This window comes from Diabrotica virgifera, chromosome 10 (genome assembly GCF_917563875.1).
Source record: "Diabrotica virgifera virgifera chromosome 10, PGI_DIABVI_V3a".
In the NCBI taxonomy this organism is placed as follows: Eukaryota; Metazoa; Arthropoda; class Insecta; order Coleoptera; family Chrysomelidae; genus Diabrotica; species Diabrotica virgifera.
This window is the reverse complement of record NC_065452.1, coordinates 30603282-30623684: the sequence shown is the minus strand read 5'-3', so window position 1 is coordinate 30623684 and position 20403 is coordinate 30603282. Positions and strand designations below refer to the sequence as shown.

Below are 20403 nucleotides of genomic sequence, written 5' to 3'. Positions count from 1 at the left end.
TTTGCAAATCAACGGATGCTGGAGCAAAGAAGGCTGAGGGAAATCTAAAAGTTGCATCTCACTTCTCTTCGTTGGAATTTTACCGCGCTGGACAGGCGAGAAGTGAAATGCAACTTTTAGATCTCCCTCAGCCTTCTTTGCTCTAGCATTCGTTGCGTCGACAATACTTAATTACAACATAAAACCCTGTATTTGAGCCCGAATAAATACAGTGGAACCCCGATAAGTCGGCCCACGATAACCCGGAAGTCAGGCTAACCCGGATCGATTTTCATCAGACAAACATTTCAATAAAAATGTATGTAATATAATATTTGAGAGGTATCTAATGTGTATTTGTGTAATTTGAACTATACCTACGACAGTAAAAATGACTCATGGCACACGGCGGCAAGGCGACGTTCATTGTCTCGGATTATCGGAAACAACAGGCACCTGTTATTCCTTTATTTATTTCAAACTGTCTTAGCGTTGTTCAAAAAAGACTAAAAGACTATTTAAAAAATGATTTTTTAAACAATGGTCTTAGTCTCCACTGTTCTTAAATAACATAACATTGTTCTGATTGTGACCGTATTGTGTGTAGTACAGTCGTATTTTTCGCTTCCGTTCTGTAATCGTGCTTCAGATAGGTTTGTGTTTGCGTGTTTTTTTACCAAGAAATGAACAATACTCTATACAACTATACGTAATTTAGATGTGTACTGTGCATATATATTTCATGTTATTTCAATTATAACGGAGTTTATCTGTAAGTATACCGTATTTTATTAATTTTTACCATATTCTCCGGCTAACCCGGATTTTCGATAACCCGGATCGGTCCCGATTAATCCGAGTTATCGAGGTTCCCCTGTATAATGTTTTTTCTATTATTTTATTGTTTTTTATTGGTATCACAATTTCCCAGTCATTATTTTTGGACCTTTTACACGAATCACCCTGTACATTGTGTATATATTTTAAATTATACCTGTAAATATTTTGTATATATTTGGAAATTCCCAAGGTAATTACAATGTTGTATATAAGTTAATTATCACTGGAAAACGTTGATATTTCTGAAGGTTTTAAAACAATAATTAACTTTTTTAATTATAATAACCAGTGGCGGATCTAGAAATTTGCCTTGGGAGGGGAAATTTTCCTTAGGGGCGAACTTCCAATGAAACATCAACCAAAAGAGAAAAAAGATAAACCAAAATCACATAAAACACATAAATAATAACTTACCTAAGTATAAGCATTAAGTTCCCTTAATTTCCCTAATAGGATGTTTATTGAGTTGAATCTGTCTGTGTGTTGTTTATGTTTCATGTCAGCTAATATATATTTATAACAATTTTTTTTTTATTTTGGACCTTGTTAGGGGTGAAATTTCTCAATTTTCCCTTCCCGTAGATCCACCACCATGGGCGCCCATATAAAATTTTTAAGGGGGGCCAGCCAGACGTGAAGATGTTGCACATTACATTTTGTATACTTTGGATGACAATATTATAATATAGTTTGAAGCACCCGAAAAGTCAGGAGAGGGCACGGCCTCCCTTGCCCATGGGTATGGGCGCACATGTCCATCACTGATAATAACTTTTTCCTTATTTTTTTAAATTTTAAATGGCCACACGCAAAATAAGACATTATTTTTTGACTTACCTTTTAGCCGGGTCTGCAAGGTTTTTACCCATGTTGTGACTAAAAGTGGGTCAGAATTTTTGAGTACTAGGTTTTTATAGACCCATTTGGGCCCTTTTTCTCTTTCTGCATAATGGATAGTGAATGCATTAGGATTCAACTCTCTAGTTTCACTAGGATGCGTTTTCCTGTAATTCTGTTGGACAGATATTACATTTTCTATAGGAACAGTAGTCTTATCTACAAAGGAAAAACATTTATTTATGTTTTGAATTTGGTTATACTCTTTTATTTACCTGACGGCGGTTTTTCGTTATCCCAGACGAGATTTCCTTGATGAAAAATTATCCTCAATTTTTTCTTTCGGGTATGAAACGTGTTTAAAAGGACACAATTTTGTACATCACTATCCATTATTTTCATATCAACTTAACCCCGTAATGCGTGTTTCATCGCCAATTTAAATTTACACATGGTCACAAGTCACAACTTTCGTAAAAAACAATTAAAAATTAAACGAGCACAACTACTTCTACATGACGTTTAGTACTGTTTTGTTTTCCTTTTCATTTTTTCATTTTGATGTCAAAATTTGATGTTTCTGGTTGCTTGGGTAGGGATAAAAGATGGGTCTGTCTAGTCAACCACGCGCCGGACGCATCAATAGTACAGGAGCTGATAAATACACTTCTCCAAAAAATTAACGCACCACCTTAAAAATGCGTCATTTTTGATGTCTCGAATTTCATAAACCTGTTGTCCGATTTGAGTGATTTTTAATATGTTATAGCCTTATTCTTTAACAACATCTCTGTAATAATGTTGTTGCTAGACAGATAAATTGTCATTGTATACCGGGTGTATCAATCAAACTGTGATTTTTTCTCAAAGTTCGCGTGACCCTGTGGAAGATTCTTGCATCTATAAAATACTGAAATTAAAACCCAATTATAGCCTCAAGTTTTCTTAAAATTTATTTTTCTTAACGTTTTTTGGTTTATATTGTATAATAAAAAAGTTGCCCACCTACTTTAACAACTAGCCTTGTTTTTCGTCAATACAGGGTGTTTTTAAATAAATATGGCAGACTTTAAGGGGTAAATCAGCATGAACAAATAATGACAATTTGCTTTATAAACGTATGTCTGCAAATTCTTCGTTTCCGAAATAGGGGGTGTTGAAATTTTTCTTACGAACTGGCGATTTATTTATTGCTCTAAAACCGACTGAAATATGCAAATGAAATTTGGGGAGTATTAAGAGGTAGTTATTGTCCATTTTTTTTACATACAATTAAGAATTTTATGTTCACATTATTGGCGCACATATAAGGGTCATATTACCCGTATGCGCGTCAATGGTGAATATTAAATTCCTAATTGTATATAAAAAATGAGCAATAACTATCTCTTAAATCCCACCAAATTTCATTTGGTCTCAACCGGTTTTAGAGCAATAAATAAGTCGTCAGTTTGTAAGAAAAATTTCAACACCCCTATCTCGGAAACGAAGTATTTGCGGACATACGAATCAAACTGTCAGTATTTTTTTCATTCAGAATTACCCCTTAAAGTTTGCCATAGTTATTTAAAACACCCTGCATTGATGAAAAACAAGGCTAGTTGTTAAAGTTTTTTTAAGTAATTTTTTATTATTATTATATATTATTATTTCGGGCAGATATTATTTCATATTTTTTGGATCATTCGAAATAAAAAAGGTTTTTTGTAATTTTTCTCTTAGGTTGGTCGTTTTCGATGTATAAACAATTTAAAAATGAAAAATAACGAAAGATCACGATTTTCTACATTCAAAAACATAAGTAAAAAATATCGTTTTTGAAATTACGAAATACATACCTAAATGCAAGCTCAAACCTTATTCTATAGTTATAGTTATAAACTATATTATATATATTTTCAAAAAACCTTTTTACCACATAGTGGTGTAAGGCGTAGTGGTGTAAGTTATAAACTAAAACTTCTATACTTATTCTATAGTTTTCGAGTTATAAATAATTTAAACGAAAAATAGCGATTTTCAAGGCTCAAAAAAAGGTAAAAAATATTATTTTTGTAATAAGCAAATACCTAAATTCAAGTTCAAACCTTCTTTTATCAGGTGCCGATAAGAATTTTTGCCATGTTTTATTCTAAAATATCTTTCTTTTTAATTGTTAATGAGGAAGGTTCCTTACGGAAATACGGGCGATCGAGCTGCATTAACAACTAAAAAACAATGTTTTAAAATTAAATAAGTCCAAAATACCATACAGGGTGTTTAATTAATAATTTAACTATAGAAATATAACTGTAGATTCTTGGGCTCAAAATATTAAGATTTAACCGAAAGCAATTACCTAAATAAAATGTGGCTCCTTACTGAGTTATTTCATAATTTAAAAAGTATTTGTACCCAGTAGGTACTTTAAAACAATTTGGCATATCCTTGTCAGACTTGGCAGCAAGTGTAGATACTGTACACCAGAGGCATACGACAGGTGAATCTCGAATATCTCGAAAACTAATGATTTTATCGTTACGGATAAAGAGTATATTATTTACATAGAAAATATTGGAGAATACAAAGATTGCACTAAAATAGCAATTCCGCCAGTGGCGTAGTATTTGGAAAGGGTCAACCATTCACTTCCCCCTGTCGTATGCTTCTGGTAGTAGCCAGAAACGTTTGCTTAACATAATTTAGTAGGGTGTACACTACCTATACTTCCAAGTATGACAAGGATATGCCGAATGGTTTTAAAGTACTGGGTACAAATACTTTTTAAATTTATAAATAAAACAACCTGTAACTCAGTAAGGAGCCACATTTTATTTAAGTGATTTGGGTTAAATCTTAATATTTTGAGCCCAAGAATCTACAGTTAGAATATTTCCAATTATGAAGCACCATGTATATTATATCCCATAATATTGTCATATCGCTCAGTATAGTAATGAGTTAGGTTGCATTCACTGAACCATAATATATATTAAAGTTCCATGTATGCAGGCTCACTCATTACTATGGTGAGCGATATGAGATGTAATATGTGAGATATAATATATATTCTAGCATAGCGCTTTGTGCGTGACAAGCTTTATTTTCACATACTTCTACTACACACATCAAAATAATCTAGGAAACAAAAACAAAATGCGAGATTACAAAAGGATTTCAAATAATTTATTTTAAATATTAAGAAAAAAGTTAGAAAAAAGTGTTCCGAATATAAAATAAACATGTTTTCTTAGATTTATTGCAATAGCTCCTAATAAAATTAAAAGAGAACTCCATAAGTAAAAAAAACGTAACAAAAAAGAAATAAAAAAATAATTTGTTGCCCCTCAACTCCCAACAAAGTAGTCTTTAGATTAAGTTAGTATCGTGTATGACCTCCAAGGTTGTTGATTACTGTCCTACATCTGTTATGCAAACTCATGATCAGATGGTCAATGTCTTGCTGCGGTATTTTGTTCCACTCCATTGAAAGGCCCTCAAACAGATTCTGTCTTTGTATTGAACGCAAAATTTTGTTGTAAAATGCGTCTGCCCAATATGTCCTATACATGCTCAATTGGGTTTAAATCTGGTGATTGTGCAGGTCATGGCAAAACCTCAATTTCATTATCTTCGAGGAATGTTCGCACGACCCTGGCAGTATGCGGTCGCGCATTCTCGTGCATTCATTGAAATTGGGGACCAGTTTGTTATGCAAAAGGTACAACAATAGGTTCGAGAATAATATCGCGGCAGTCTGATGTTGTGTTTAGAAACCATTCCAGACAAACGAGATTGGTTCTTCCACCAAGAATGTCGCCACCTCATACAATTACACTGCCGCCTTGCTGTCTATGAACCTCCTGCACGGTGGCCAATCGTTCAGCATTGTCAGATCGTCTCCAAATTCATGCCAGTCTTGTATCTGGTGCAAATCCAAATCGGGACTCATCTGTGTACAAAGTAGAGGGTGGCCCACTCGCATCTAACCCAATTTGCGTGTTCTTGTACCTACTGAAGTCGACGGACGACGAGCGTGATACCTCTGGATAACACATGCACTCTCATAGGTCTTCGAGCAGTTAACCCTACTTCATGCAGTCTATTTCTAATGGTTTAACCACTCACAAACACCTGATGGGTCTCTTGCAGGCTCATTTGTAATTGTGATGCAGTTATTACAGTGTAAAACGGTCTTCAATCTAGTTGGTTATCCTTGTACGGCCTCTACGACGTTCAGCAACATTACCAGTTTCTTGAAATCTTTACCACAAACAACCAATGACACTTCAGTCTTCAGTTCGTGTGGAGGACCTCAGCAGGGGCGTCATTTGAAATTTTGATTGGGGGGCAAGCATTATATATGCAATACATTATATATGATGTAATGATGAAAATTGATGTATTTTTTGTAAATTTCAGTCATTTTCAGAGTCAGGGGGGCAAATTCCCCCTCTGACCCTATCAAATGACGCCCCTGAACCTCAGCAACGTCTCATTGACTTCTGCAAGCTTGAAGCATTCTGATAGCCCGCCACTGGTTTTGCGATTTAAATTATGTGTCTCTATTATTGGCAATTGCAAAACTAAATAATAAAATCTACATAGACATCGAAAATCAAGAACCAATAGAGAAATATTACATTTTATCTTATAGACAACATAGGCGTAACCAGGATGATCCTAAGGGGGGGGTTACAATTACCTGAAAGGGGGGGGTTACAACTACTGGAAGGTCTCTGAGGGCTATGGTGTTAAGCGTATAGAGCTCAAAGTACATCCCAATGGGGGGGGTTACAACCCCCAAAACCCCCCCCTGGTTACGCCTATGATAGACAAAGCATAGCATATTGAAATTTTCTTAAATTTTTTATAGCCATTCTTATCAGCACTACCGTTTACCGTCAAAGTTGGTACAATAATCGACAAAACAATAAAAAAGATTAAAAACATAAATTTATTTTTGTATTTGCGCCTAACATTGATTTAAAGCATTGCTATAGGTGTCGTCCCCTAAATTATTTTGATGTCTGTATGTATTCACTCATACATTATTTACAGTGGTGTCAGGGTGCGGGAACGCGTGGGAACGCCGTTCCCGCACTGGTTAAGAAAAGAAAAAATAATAATAGAAAATTTAGGTTTTGTAAACAAAAATTAGCAGTGCGTTCCGGCACTGCGTTCCCGCACTGCTAATTTTGCCATGACACCACTGATTATTTATGAATTTATTAGCTTGATTTTTACTGTTGCGTTATTAAGATTTCCACGGTATTATGTTAGATGTAGACACTGCCAAAACATTGAATATATTGAATTTTTATGTATTTAAGCTGATAGCAAAACATGCATAAAGTAATAATAGAAGCAGAATAGTGTTCTTATCTAAAATATCAAATTTTTTATGAAAGATATGAGGAAACATATAAATTGCTTTTTTTTTTCTTGAGATTTTTAGTGAGATTTTAAATATTTGGCGTTTGTGACGACGAATTTTTCAGCGAAATTTTTTTGTTATAATCAAAAATAATGCTTTTGTTGCAAATTTAAAATAACTGAATATAATTTAAACGTTGCCATAAAGATATTTCAGTGAAAAAAAATTTTGCGCACACTTGCTGTAAACTTAAATCAATGAAGGCCAGCTCTCACTTTTTAAACGTCACTTTCAACTGCCGTATGTCAAAAACACAAGGTTAAATGAGGTTATGGTAAACTTTCAAATCTAAGATTAAGATATTAGAATATGAATAAACTATTTAAATTATAAATGAAATTAGTTAAAAGAAATTTTAAAGTAACTAAAATTGTCCAAAAAAATGGATAGTAGCAATTTTGCTTTACATAACGTATGTAACATTAACTAACATAATATATAATAATTATCATCTGAATTAACCATTTCTTTTTTAGTTCAAAGATTTCTTGCTGCTTTATAACACAATGAGTGAATTGTGTTTTAAAAGATGCATCGATAATGTGAATTCAATAAAACCTGACGAAGGAGAAATAGCTTGTGTTGAAGACTGTGCTACAAAATTTATTAAAATGAATAATAAGATAATGCAGAGTTTTATCGTTGCTCAAACTGAAATTACCAATAAACAAAGAGCAGATGCTGAGAAAAAACTATTGGAGGAACAGCAAGCAGAAAATAGTCAAGTGACATAAGTGTATTGTAGTACTAAACAGTGGAGGTTATCCAAAACTGTAGAATTTAATAACATTCGATTATCGGTTGCCCCAATTATTTAGAATATTGTTTTAGCTTTGTACAGATATTTTTTAATTAAAAATGATCCTTGTTATTATTGTTTTCTTATTAAAATTTGTCGTTTACATAAATATTACTAGGGACGATAATGGCATTTACTTCACCACTAGTAGAATCATGCTGAAGGTTAGTTAGATTTACTATCTCAGTTTCTGTATGTGCATTCAAACATTTTTTTTGTGAGACATTCACGCTGCAGCCAATTGGCTTATTCTATAATCTTCCATTCATTTAATATACTCATTCCAGAATTCTTTAAAGCCTTAAGCGCTTTGTGTATAAAATGTATACACGGTAGTCACATCCAGGGCGCTGTGTGTATAGATATTATTCTCGAGGCATAGCGTAATGTGGGCTGTAAATTTTTTACAGTGCCATGGACCCAATCGCAAAATAGAGTTCATTGCTTAATGTGTTAACTATGTTCTAGCTTGTGGATGGGTACCATATTTTTCTAGTTAATTGGTAGTCTCCAAAAATGTTTGCCACATGTGATCTAGTGCCTTACAGTAGGGTGATCAAAGGTCCCGTAAAACGGGATTATCCCGTTTTTTAACAGTTTGTCCGGGGTCCGGTAAAAAGTCTCTCGGGACGCCTAAATGTCCTGTATTTGCTTTGGGTTGATTTTTTGTATCTGACTATATTTTCTCTCGAGAAAGCGAAAGCGGCGAAACCCCACATGGGGTGTTAAGCCATATACTATACTATATTTTCTGTCTTTAATTTTTCTTAAATTTTGGTATTTGTTTTCATTCGTATTTCTCCCTCTTTTGTTACATTGTGGCCCAGTATTGTTCGCATTATTTTTCTTTTAAATTTCAGGTTTCAGAGGAATGTCTTTCTCTTTCTTGTTAATCGTCATTGTTTCCATCCCATATGTAACAACAGGTCTTATATAGGTCCATATTATACTTAGAGTCTTAGCAGATTTCTGTTCATTCCTTATGTTTTTCTGCCTTTCAGAATTCTTTCCTCTGTTCTCCCTTTTCCAGTTTTTCTTATTGTTACTTCCAAGTAGCTAAAGGTGGATACAGTTTCAAATTTATGGTTCTGTGTTATTAGATATTTCTGAGTTGTTGTGTTATCCTTCCCTATCGTCATGTATTTTGTTTTGTACTGGTTTATCTCTAGTCCTATTCTCTTCGCTTCCATATGTAATATTTTCAACTGCTTTTATAAGTGTCATCTTCGCCTTCGCTATGATGACTAGATCATCTACATATGCTACTCGTTGAAGTTGATTTGTAATAATGTTTTTGTTTGCAAAGTTTGTCCTCCTCATGATTATTTGCCAATATCAGATTTAATAATGTCGGAGAGATAGAGTCACCTTGTTTCACAATGCTCTGGTGTTCTTTTCGCTCACTGTTAGCATATGTCAATTTTTCTGGGATTCCAACATTCTCTAGCTCATCCATGATTTTCGTCCGATTGATTGTATCAAAAGCGCTTTTGAAATCCATGAATATTAGGTGCATTTCTCTGTTGTATTTTCTCGATTTTTTAATTATTTGCTTCATTGTATGTATGGAATGGGGGGTGGGGGTTAAACCCTCTAAACTTGTCTTTCCCCGTGTCCCGTTTTTTCAAGAGTATGATTTGGTCACCCTTCCTTACAATCATGTAAGATGTGGTTGACAGTTTCAGGTTCTCTATAGCTTATGTCTCCATGAAACTGCCCCATTGTGTGCAGGTGTCCCTTTTTATTATAGTGCTTATCCATTCTGGATGTTGGCGATCAGCATGGCTATCTTAATTTTGCTTGCAGCTATTCAGAATAGTCCGGTTGTAGACATATTAAACCATGGTTTTGAAGCCAATATATTCTTCTCCCTAGTCTTCCCTTTTTAATTACTTTGCCCTGAAGAATGATATTTTTGTGGCGGATATTCTTGAGTTGGGTTGATTTCATGTAAAAATCGCTCTGATGATTGCCAATCTTTAAAGCGGAGACGGCACCTAGAGAAAAGACAGATTTATTTCTGGAAAAAAAATCATATAGGCAGGCAAGATTGAGAATTAAATTAGGAAACTACTAGAGCTCAGTACTATAAAGATTTATGAAATAATTAGCTAATAGACATCATGTAATTTGATAAAAACTGGGTCTACTATTATCTATGTAAAGTTGAAATAAATTCGGAAAAAAAAATTACATTACGGAAAATTCGGTACTTACCTACAAAAGCTTAATGAACAGCGACTTATGTACTGTCTTCTTCATTCTTCTTGTAGTGCCTATCCGTTACGGATGTTGGCGACCTCATGGCAATCTGAACTTGGCACACTGCTGCTGTTAAAATATTTGGGTTTGTTGTGTTTCACACCCAATACACAGATTTTTCAACCAGGAAATCCTTCGCTTTCCTGGTCCACGTTTTCCCTGTAAAATTAGTTGCAGCAGTCCATATATTATTTCGCTGTTCCTAATTATGTGACCAAGGTATTCGATTTTTGTTGTCTTTATTGTTGTTAAGAACTTTTTTCTTTTTGTATTCTTAATAAAACGTCCTGATTAGTAACATGGACGGTAGATTTCTTCAGAAAGCCTACATTTTCTTGCAGGTAGCATCTATGAGAGTCCACGGCTCAACTCCGTACAACAGTATAAGGGGAGTGGTAGGAACACTGAGACGAAAAACTTTCAATGCCAATAACTTTTTTATTAAATGCTACTTTAAACTTATATTGTACAATGATATTTGGTATATAAATAAGAACTGAAAAATCATGTCGTTTTCTGATAAAAATAAAAGTTAACACCTCAAAAATATTAAAATTACTAAATGTCTCACTATGTTCCTTTCAATGCGGGAACAGGGAACACTGAGACGTAACAATTAACATTATTTGACGTTAAGGGCCGGTTGTTCGAACGCTAATCAACAATATGATCACTATCAAATATTTAATTACTGTCACAACTGTCAATGTCAACTTTGGTTGGGTTGCTGAAAACATAATTAATTATAATTATGAGATTAGTTAATAAATTAACATAACAATTATTAACATAATTGATTAACTAATTTCATAATTGTAATCAATAATTATGTTTTCAGCGACCCAATCAAAGTTGACATTGACAGTTCTGACAGTAATTAAATATTTGATAATGATCATTTCTGATTAGGCAAGCGATAGAACAACCGGCCCTTAGGGCCGGTTGTTCGAACGCTAATCAAGAAGTTGATTATAATCAATCATTTATTGTAATCAATTTTCTTAATGGGAATCAAATCGCGACATGAAAAATACATGTAAAACACTAATCAGTTGTTGATTGTAGGTAAAACAGTAATTAAAATATAGCCGCAGCTCTTAAATTATTAAAAATTGCTTATTATTATTACTGATTTGTAAGTCAAAACAAGAAATTAACATCAGAAACAGTTTAATTATGTTTTATTTTAAATTAAAACCAAAATAATAAAATAAATCAGTCAACATAACCTCAAAATGCGACATCTGTCAGAAGTACGCTTAATCAAATATAATTGTAATTAAATATTTGATAATGATCAGTTTTGATTAGCGTTCGAACAACCGGCCCTAAGACTATCAATATTTAATTCAAATTTTAAAAGCAAACTTTGGCGCTTGGTTAACCCTTGCATTAAAGGGGGCGGCAAAATCATTTTAATGTCTCTTTTTGTGAGACATCCGGGACAACTGGAAAGAAGAACCTGTTTTCACGCTTTTTCTGAAAAACGATATTTTAAAATCATTTTCTTTTATTTGAGACAAGACTTTGCCTACATAATATGTCTTTTGCTTAGTTTTGAATTCAACGAGCACATAATTCCCATCATTTGGACAGCGATCAAGATTTCGAAAATAAGTGGATCTGGATCTTCACCAATAAAATCCTCTCCTTCGCTGGAATCTTGTAATTCCATCTCATTTTCGTCTTGCTCGTCAGAATCACTATCTAATACGCGCCTTGCCTTTTTTCTGTTTTGGTGTTTTTTCTTTAGATTTAATCAGCTCCATGTTTTCCGGAGTATCCGTAGCTATATCATCGTCCTTCCTTTGCGTCTTTTGTTGCCCTCCCCAGATTTTCTTGTCGGAGCTTTAGAATAACCCTTAAAAACTGTTGGGCTAACAAAGGTTTTAGTAGTAGTAGCAGTATTACTTGGACCTGGATTTTCTACATCTGGAGATTCATTTATATTTTCAGCAGCAGCTTCAACTGCAACAGGCGGCCTATCTGTCACAAAACTTGACAAAAAATCTTCTTCAGTGAAGACATGCCGATCGAATGGAAATATTCCGATTCTTCGAAAAGCGCTTGTGATGTTAACTGACGTCATTGCTCGTGGATATGCTGTGCCCACACAGGCTGCTACGTTATAAATTGTAAATGTCTTACCGGGATGGTTCATCATCCATGCATCTACTGCAGCATTGTAGAAAGTCTGAAACCTACGTCCAACGGCTGTAGTCTGTTCGTACAATATGTGGCGGTATAGTTAGGATTGTAACGCCATTATTTTTACATAAATCGATTGCCTCAATCGATAAATAACTTTGATGATTATCCATTAACAATAAAGAAGAGTTTTCTCTGGTACTACCAGTGTGCTTAATAAAATGTCTAACAACTTGCACAAAGCACTCTGTATTCATCCAACCTGTTTTTGAAGCTAGTCCTAAAGTTCCAGGGGGTGACCCATTTAACATAAAATCTTTAAAGTGTACTATTGGGAACACCAGAGCAGGAGGAATAGCTACTCCAGATGCTCCAACAATACAGCATGTTGTAACGAGCGTTCCACGTTCACCACTTGTGGCTTTACTAACCTGTCGTATACCTCTTTCTGCAAACACTTTTTGGGACTTTTGAACGGTAACGGTTCCTGTCTCATCTAAATTAAAGATGCGACTACCATCTCCAAACACAGGGAAACGCTGTAAAACGGTTTCAAGTTTACTGAAAAATATTTCAACATTAAATCTATTGAAACCGGTTGCCATTGCAAGACTTCAACCTTCTGGAGTCCGGAGGGATAAATTATTGGAATGACGTTTCTGAAATCCTTTCATCTAGGCAAGTGAAGCGATTTTTGAAGTATGCCAGTTTGCTGGAACCACTATGTTATTGTAGGCTGCGGCTTCATATGACAGTTTTCGGTTATCTTCTCTTGATAGGCCATAAAGCATTTTAGAAAATTTAATTATATATTCGCACAAGTCGTACTTCTGTTCGATAGTAAAAATTTGTTTTACTTTGTAATTAGGACATAAACGGACGTTCTCATCTTATTGATATTTTTTAACATATCTGTGGACTGTTTGGAAAGATAGTCCTTTTATTCGTGCTGCTTGCCGTATACAGGGTGAGTGATGAGGAACTGTACATACTCCTACCTCGTATAGAGGCTCCTATGGGGAATAACAAATGACCATTAAAAAGTGTCTGCTCCCATTGTTTAATAATATACAGGGCGAGTTTCGCATTTTGGCAGAAATTTGTATTCGTCATAATTTTTGAACGCTCAGATCGATGTGTCTCTTATTTTGGTCAATCGTTACACTATTACCACCTAATCAACTGATTTATTCAAACTAAAAAAAAATCAGGTCCGGCTTTAAAAAATTAGTTCGTTTGGGTCTTAGAAAAAATTTCACCCTGTATACGCTTTTTGAAAACTCCAATAAGAATTTTACAAATTAGACAAATGGGCAATTAAAATGGCATACTTATTTTTTTCCCCACACGATCACTTAATTTTTTATAAAAAAATCAAATTTGACTATGAATTAAAAGTTTTATAAAGTGAACCATAGATTTAAAAAAATTAACTTTTATTACAAATATTAATTTTTTTTAAATAAATATTTAATTTATGTTACCAACTAATCAACTTATTTATTTAAACTAGAAAAAAATCAGGTCCGGCTTTAAAAAATTAGTTCGTTTGGGTCTTAGAAAAAATTTCACCCTGTATATGCTTTTTGAAAACTCTAATATGAATTTTACAAATTAGACAAATACGCAATTAAAATGGCATATTTATTTTTTCCCCACATGATTACTTATTTTTTTATAAAAAAATCAAATTTGACTATGAATAATAATTAAAAGTTTGGTAAAGTGAACCATAGATTTAAAAAATTAACTTTTATTACAAAAATTAATTTTTTTTGAACAAATATTTAATTTATGTTACCACCCAATCAACTGATTTATTCAAACTAAAAACAAATCAGGCCCGGATTTAAAAAGCTAATTCGTTTTGGTCTTAGAAAAAATTTCACCCTGTATATGCTTTTTGAAAACTCTAATATGAATTTTACAAATTAGACAAATAGACAATTAAAATGGCATATTTATTTTTTCGCCATACACGATTACCATTGTGAAGACTATGAAAATTGTTGAAGACTTTCAGTCTTCTTCTCGTAAAAGTTATGAATTGAAAAAAAATAAAAGGTGCAGATTCGTGAATTGCAAAGTTAAATCGCAAAAATTAAGTGAAAAAATTTAAAATTTATCTATTTGATTACGTCTATGTTAAACTATAGGGTCCAAAGAGAAGTGTTATGGGGAGTTTTAGATCTAGACGTGTTATAGAAAAAAAAAAAAAAAAAAAAAAATGGGGAAACTTTTAATTTTAAGAAAAACGTTGTTTATTTTTTTTATTTTTATGGTAAAATTGCGATTTTGACAAATTTGATTTTTTTATAAAAAATTAAGTAATCGTGTGGGGAAAAAATAAATATGCCATTTTAATTGCCTATTTGTCTAATTTGTAAAATTCATATTAGAGTTTTCAAAAAGCGTATACAGGGTAAAATTTTTTCTAAGACCCGAACAAACTAATTTTTTAAAGCCGGACCTGATTTTTTTCTAGTTTGAATAAATCAGTTGATCAGGTGGTAATAGTGTAACAATTGACCAAAATAAGACACATCGATCTAACCGTTCAAAAATTATGACGAATACAAATTTCTGTCAAAATACGAAACTCGCCCTGTAATTATTAAACAATGGGAGCAGACACTTTTTAATGGTCATTTGTTATTCCCCATAGGGGCCTCTATACGAGGTAGGAGTATGTACAGTTCCTCATGACTCACCCTGTATAGAGGTGCCACCTTGTACTAATTCAACAGCCTGTCTCATCAGATCTTCAAAGAATCTTTCTATTTTCCGATCTGTTTTATTTTTTCTTGGCATTTTCTTTCTGTAAGAGAAATTATTTTGCAAATGACCTGGCTCATACAACTATAACGGAACAGTGAGACAGTAAAGACCGCGTCCCACCATCAAATAATTTGATCAAACAGTTTGAGCAAACTCCGGAAGTACGTCAAAGTGACGTCACAATTGCAGTTTTTTTGAAATTCTAAAAATCTGTGCTCTCACTATCAGTCTAGTTTGATCAAATTTTTTGTATTGAGTTGTCTAACTTGTTTGTACTTTATTTTAAATTAAAATTTTTCATTATTATCCACAATGAACACTCAGGATGTGACGTCACTAACTGTCACTTTCAGTTTGCTCAAATTATTTGATGGTGGGACGCGGCCTTAAAGGAACAGTGAGACGCGTCTCACTGTTCCATCTGTTGTGTTGTCTCACTGTTCCTTAAAAATTCGTTAATAAAAATCGATTAAAAAACTAATAAAATATATACAAAAATCGTTTGTTTTAATTTAATTGTTTCGTAAAATGGTTTACTTTTTTAGTTAAAATAACCTACCTAAAACACTTCAATTTTCGTGAAAACATCGGCCACGTGGATACGGTATATTTACTACTATGCACTCACTTCGAATGACCTGCGATAACTAACACATTTCTTGTTGAATTTCAACCGTTTCTTGTTTGCCTCACTTCAAGGTGGTAATAGGCATATTCGTTTAGTTCTACCGGATAATACCGAATGTAGTAAGCTCTACCGAGTTTGTCTCAGTGTTCCGACCGTCTCACTGTACCTACGTCTCCCCTAAAGATATAACATCGTACTAAACTGATTTTTATGGATATTCATAAATCATGACATTTGAATAGCCTAGCCATTTTTTGAAACGCAGATCTTGCTTTCTCTACTCTTCATTTGATTCCTATGAAATGGTCCCAATTTTCATTGACGTTCGTACCAAGGAAGATGTATGTTTTTACTATTTCTATTAATTGACAGTTCACCCTGATCCGTCCAAATTGCTGTTCCTTCTTTGAGATCATCATACAGTCTGTTTTCTTAATGTTTAACGAAAGTCCATATTTCTTCCCATATAACTTCTTCTATAATCCTATTCATTAACTCCTGGACTTCATAACTGTCGGCAAATACCACCGTGTCGTCCGCGTATCTGATGTTGTTGATACATTTTCCGTTAATTAAAATTCCGGCTTTAATATCCTCTACAGCTTCTTGAAAGGTTTTCTCGGAGTACCTATATATATTGAACAGCGGGGGTGATAGTATACATCGCCATCGGACCCCACGTTAGATATTCATATCATCGTATTCTCTTGCCTCTGTACAGATATACGATGTTTGATTCTACTAAAGATTGCTAATATGTAATATTAAATCACACGTGTTTATTCCAATGTGTTAATATCTCCATCAGCTTGTCATGCCTTACTATATCGAACGCTTTATGGTAATCAATGAAGCATGCATAAATAGCGCAATTTACGTCTCTACATAATTGAAATAGCACTTGTATGCTAAAGAGAGTCTCTCGTACCTACTGCATTCCGAAATCCACACTGTGTACAGATGATTTTTTCTTCACACAGTCTATCTATCCTTTCATGTATGATTTTAAGACAAAACTTTAAAATATGGCTCATTAAGTTGATGATTCGGAAGTCCATGCAGGATACGGATTCTGTTTCCTTCTGGTAAAGCAATAAACATCGATTTCAGCCATGTCCTTGGTCCTTGGTATTACTCTGCTTAAATATATTGTACTGAAATTATAGTTTTTACGATACTTTCATATTCTTTTTAAATGCATTTGTCGCATAATACTAAATTAAGGAATCTAGTAATAATATCTATGAAGCAAAGCAGAATGGCATCAAAGATACCGTAATGTTACGTGGTTGACTTTATTTATTTTTAAAAACTTACATATAAACAAATGAAAACACTGAATTTATATTCTTTAATTACAAACTTATTTAAATATACAAAAATCAAACACATTAAGTCCACTAACTAAAATATAATTTATTTCAATATTACAAAGTTTAATTTATTATTAACCAGACATTCAAAATTACGACTTTTTTATTTGACATGTCAAACTGCGGCCGTCGCGTACAAAAACTGAATACGTCCCAACTTAAAACGGTATTTTATAGGATTTCATTTTGTTCGCGAACCATCGATGCAGGTTGTTTACTTCCTGATCAGAGTGTGCAGCGCGTAGAGGACTGTATCAACCATTGCCTTACAGGTGGTGGCTGGTTCTCTGCCGGTGCACATCCTGGCCAGGGAGAGAGTCCAAATGTACCGAAGGGGCAATGGGGCGATAGGTTCAGGGCCACTGGAGAGAGCTAGAAGTTTAGAGACGTGGCAGAGGGAATGGGCAGCAGAAAGTCGGAAGGGCCGAGATCCCTGATCCCGGATGTAGTGAGGTGGTACTGATGTCGACATCGGCGCGTCAACTACTACTTTACACAGTTTCTGACGGAGCATGGATCATTTCGACAATATACCCACCGTATTGGGAAAACTAGGGACGATCTAAGTCCCGAGTGTGGTGTGGTGGAGGACGCGCAGCATGCCGTGTTCGTATGCCCTGCGTATCGCGCGGGGCGTACCGAACTGCAGCTGGGCCTGGGATCTCCCCTAGGCGAGCCTCATGAGTTGATCGATAGAGCTATCGACAGCAAACGAGACTTTGAGCTGATCATTGCCTTCGTCACAAAGACAATAAAGCACAAAGAAGAAAAAAAGGCGGCTGCAAGCGGGATGACCGCTTTATACAGGGTGAGTCATGAGGAACTGTACATACTCCTACCTCGTATAGAGGCCCCTATGGGGAATAACAAATGACTATTAAAAAGTGTCTGCTCCCATTGTTTAATAATATACAGGGCGAGTTTCGCATTTTGACAGAAACTTATATTCGTCATAATTTTTGAACGGTCAGATCGATGTGTCTCTTATTTTGGTCAATCGTTACACTATTACCACCTAATCAACTGATTTATTCAAACTAGAAAAAAATCAGGTCCGGCTTTAAAAAATTAGTTCGTTTGGGTCTTAGAAAAAATTTCACCCTGTATACGCTTTTTGAAAACTCTAATATTAATTTTACAAATTAGACAAATAAACAATTAAAATGACATATTTATTTTTTTCCCCACACGATTACTTAATTTTTTATAAAAAAATCAAATTTGACTATCAATTAAAAATTTGGTAAAGTGAACCATAGATTTAAAAAAAAATAACTTTTATTACAAAAATTAATTTTTTTAAACAAATATTTGATTTATGTTACCACCCAATCAACTGATTTATTCAAACTAGAAAAAAATCAGGTCCGGCTTTAAAAAATTAGTTCGTTTGGGTCTTAGAAAAAATTTCACCCTGTATACGCTTTTTGAAAACTCTAATATGAATTTTACAAATTAGACAAATAGGCAATTAAAATGGCATATATATTTTTTCCCCACATGATTGCTTAATTTTTTATTAAAAAATCAAACTTGTCAAATCAAAATCGCAATTTTACCATAAAAATAAAAAAAATTAAACAACGTTTTTCTTAAAATTAAAAGTTTCACCATTTTTTTTCTATAACACGTCTAGATCTAAAACTCCCCATAACACTTCTCTTTGGACTCTACAGTTTAACATAGACGTGATCAAATAGATAAATTTTAAATTTTTTCACTTAATTTTTGCGATTTAACTTTGCAATTCACGAAGTTGCACCTTTTATTTTTAAAAATTCATAACTTTTACGAGAAGAAGACTAAAAGTCTACAACAATTTTCATAGTCTTCACAATGGTAAGAGATATGTGCTGTAAAAATTTCAGAAAAAAAAAATTAAATGGAACGTTGTAGCGAGTTAAACCGTGATTTCGTCTTTTTTTTTTCCATTTTTAGGTTAAAATTCCGATTTTGACAAATTTGATTTTTTAATAAAAAATTAAGTAATCGTGTGGGGAAAAAAATAAATATGCCATTTTAATTGCCTATTTGTCTTATTTGTAAAATTCATATTAGAGTTTTCAAAAAGTGTATACAGGGTGAAATTTTTTCCAAGACCAAAACGAAATAATTTTTTAAATCCGGGCCTGATTTTTTTCTAGTTTGAATAAATAATTTGATTGGTGGTAACATAAATTAAATATTTGTTAAAAAAAATTAATTTTTGTAATAAAAGTAAATTTTTTTTAAATCTATGGTTCACTTTACCAAACTTTTAATTATTATTCATAGTCAAATTAGATTTTTTTATAAAAAATTAAGTAATCGTGTGGGGAAAAAAATAAATATGCCATTTTAATTGCCTATTTGTCTAATTTGTAAAATTCATATTAGAGTTTTCAAAAAGCGTATACAGGGTGAAATTTTTTCTAAGACCCAGACGAACTAATTTTTTAAAGCCGGACCTGATTTTTTTCTAGTTTGAATAAATCAGTTGATTGGGTGGTAACATAAATCAAATATTTGTTAAAAAAAAATTAATTTTTGTAATAAAAGTTAATTTTTTTAAATCTATGGTTTACTTTACCAAACTTTTAATTCATAGTCAAATTTGATTTTTTTATAAAAAATTAATAACGATTAACGAATTAGTAACGATTGACTAAAATTAGAGACACATCGATCTGACCGTTCAAAAATTATGACGAATATAATTTTCTGTCAAAATGCGAAACTCGCCCTGTATATTATTAAACAAGGGGAGCAGACACTTTTTAATGGTCATTTGTTATTCCACATAGGAGCCTCTATACGAGGTAGGAGTATGTACAGTTCCTCATGACTCACCCTGTATTTATTTTTCTTAAAATGTGTTTGTGTTGTGATCGGGCAGCCAACGGGGGTGGACCCTTTACATCCAAACCACGCTGACTGCCTATTTTTATTTACCTGTTTTACTTTTTCATATTTTTAGTTATTTATTTTATCGTATTTTATTTATTTACCTATCTAATTTTATTTATATAAGTTTATATTTCTTTCGAACAATTTTATTTTTCGGTTTTTCCTGTCTATGTGTTCTATCTTTTCTTTCTTCTCTGTCCTTTCTTTGTTTCTTTCCTTTTTCTTTATGTATTTTCTCTTCTCTCATTGTATCTCTGCTCTTTTATTCTTTTTCCTCTTTTTCACGTTTTTTGGGACAGTCAGTGGGGAAGGACCTTTTACATCCGACCTACACAGACTGTCCCATTTTAATTTCCGAATTGAATGGGAGGACGAGAAAGAGTGCATAGATGAAAGTATGAACGACTGGAGTTGCTCGTAACTGCCAACTGACATCTTCTGATTGTTTCCATCCGGG

The 20403-nt window shown here is 33.5% G+C and overlaps 2 protein-coding genes across 2 annotated transcripts in view; one reads left to right on the top strand and one right to left on the bottom strand.

Annotated features, from left to right (window-relative positions):
- LOC126893182 (ceramide kinase) overlaps positions 1-2227 on the bottom strand; it is a 233251-nt gene extending 231024 nt beyond the window's left edge. Inside the window, exons 1-2 of the mRNA XM_050663136.1 lie at positions 1932-2227; positions 1657-1875 (exon numbers count right to left, since the gene is read on the bottom strand). Coding sequence (XP_050519093.1) covers positions 1657-1875; positions 1932-2058 — 346 coding nt within the window. The 5' untranslated portion in view covers positions 2059-2227. The remainder of the gene's footprint in view (positions 1-1656; positions 1876-1931) is intronic.
- Positions 2228-7285: 5058 nt separating this feature from the next.
- LOC126893181 (mitochondrial import inner membrane translocase subunit Tim10B) lies at positions 7286-7943 on the top strand. The gene is made up of 2 exons (XM_050663135.1): positions 7286-7484; positions 7549-7943. The coding sequence occupies exons 1-2, from the start codon at positions 7455-7457 to the stop codon at positions 7804-7806; spliced, it is 288 nt and encodes a 95-aa protein (XP_050519092.1). The 5' UTR covers positions 7286-7454; the 3' UTR covers positions 7807-7943.
- Positions 7944-20403: the final 12460 nt, after the last annotated feature.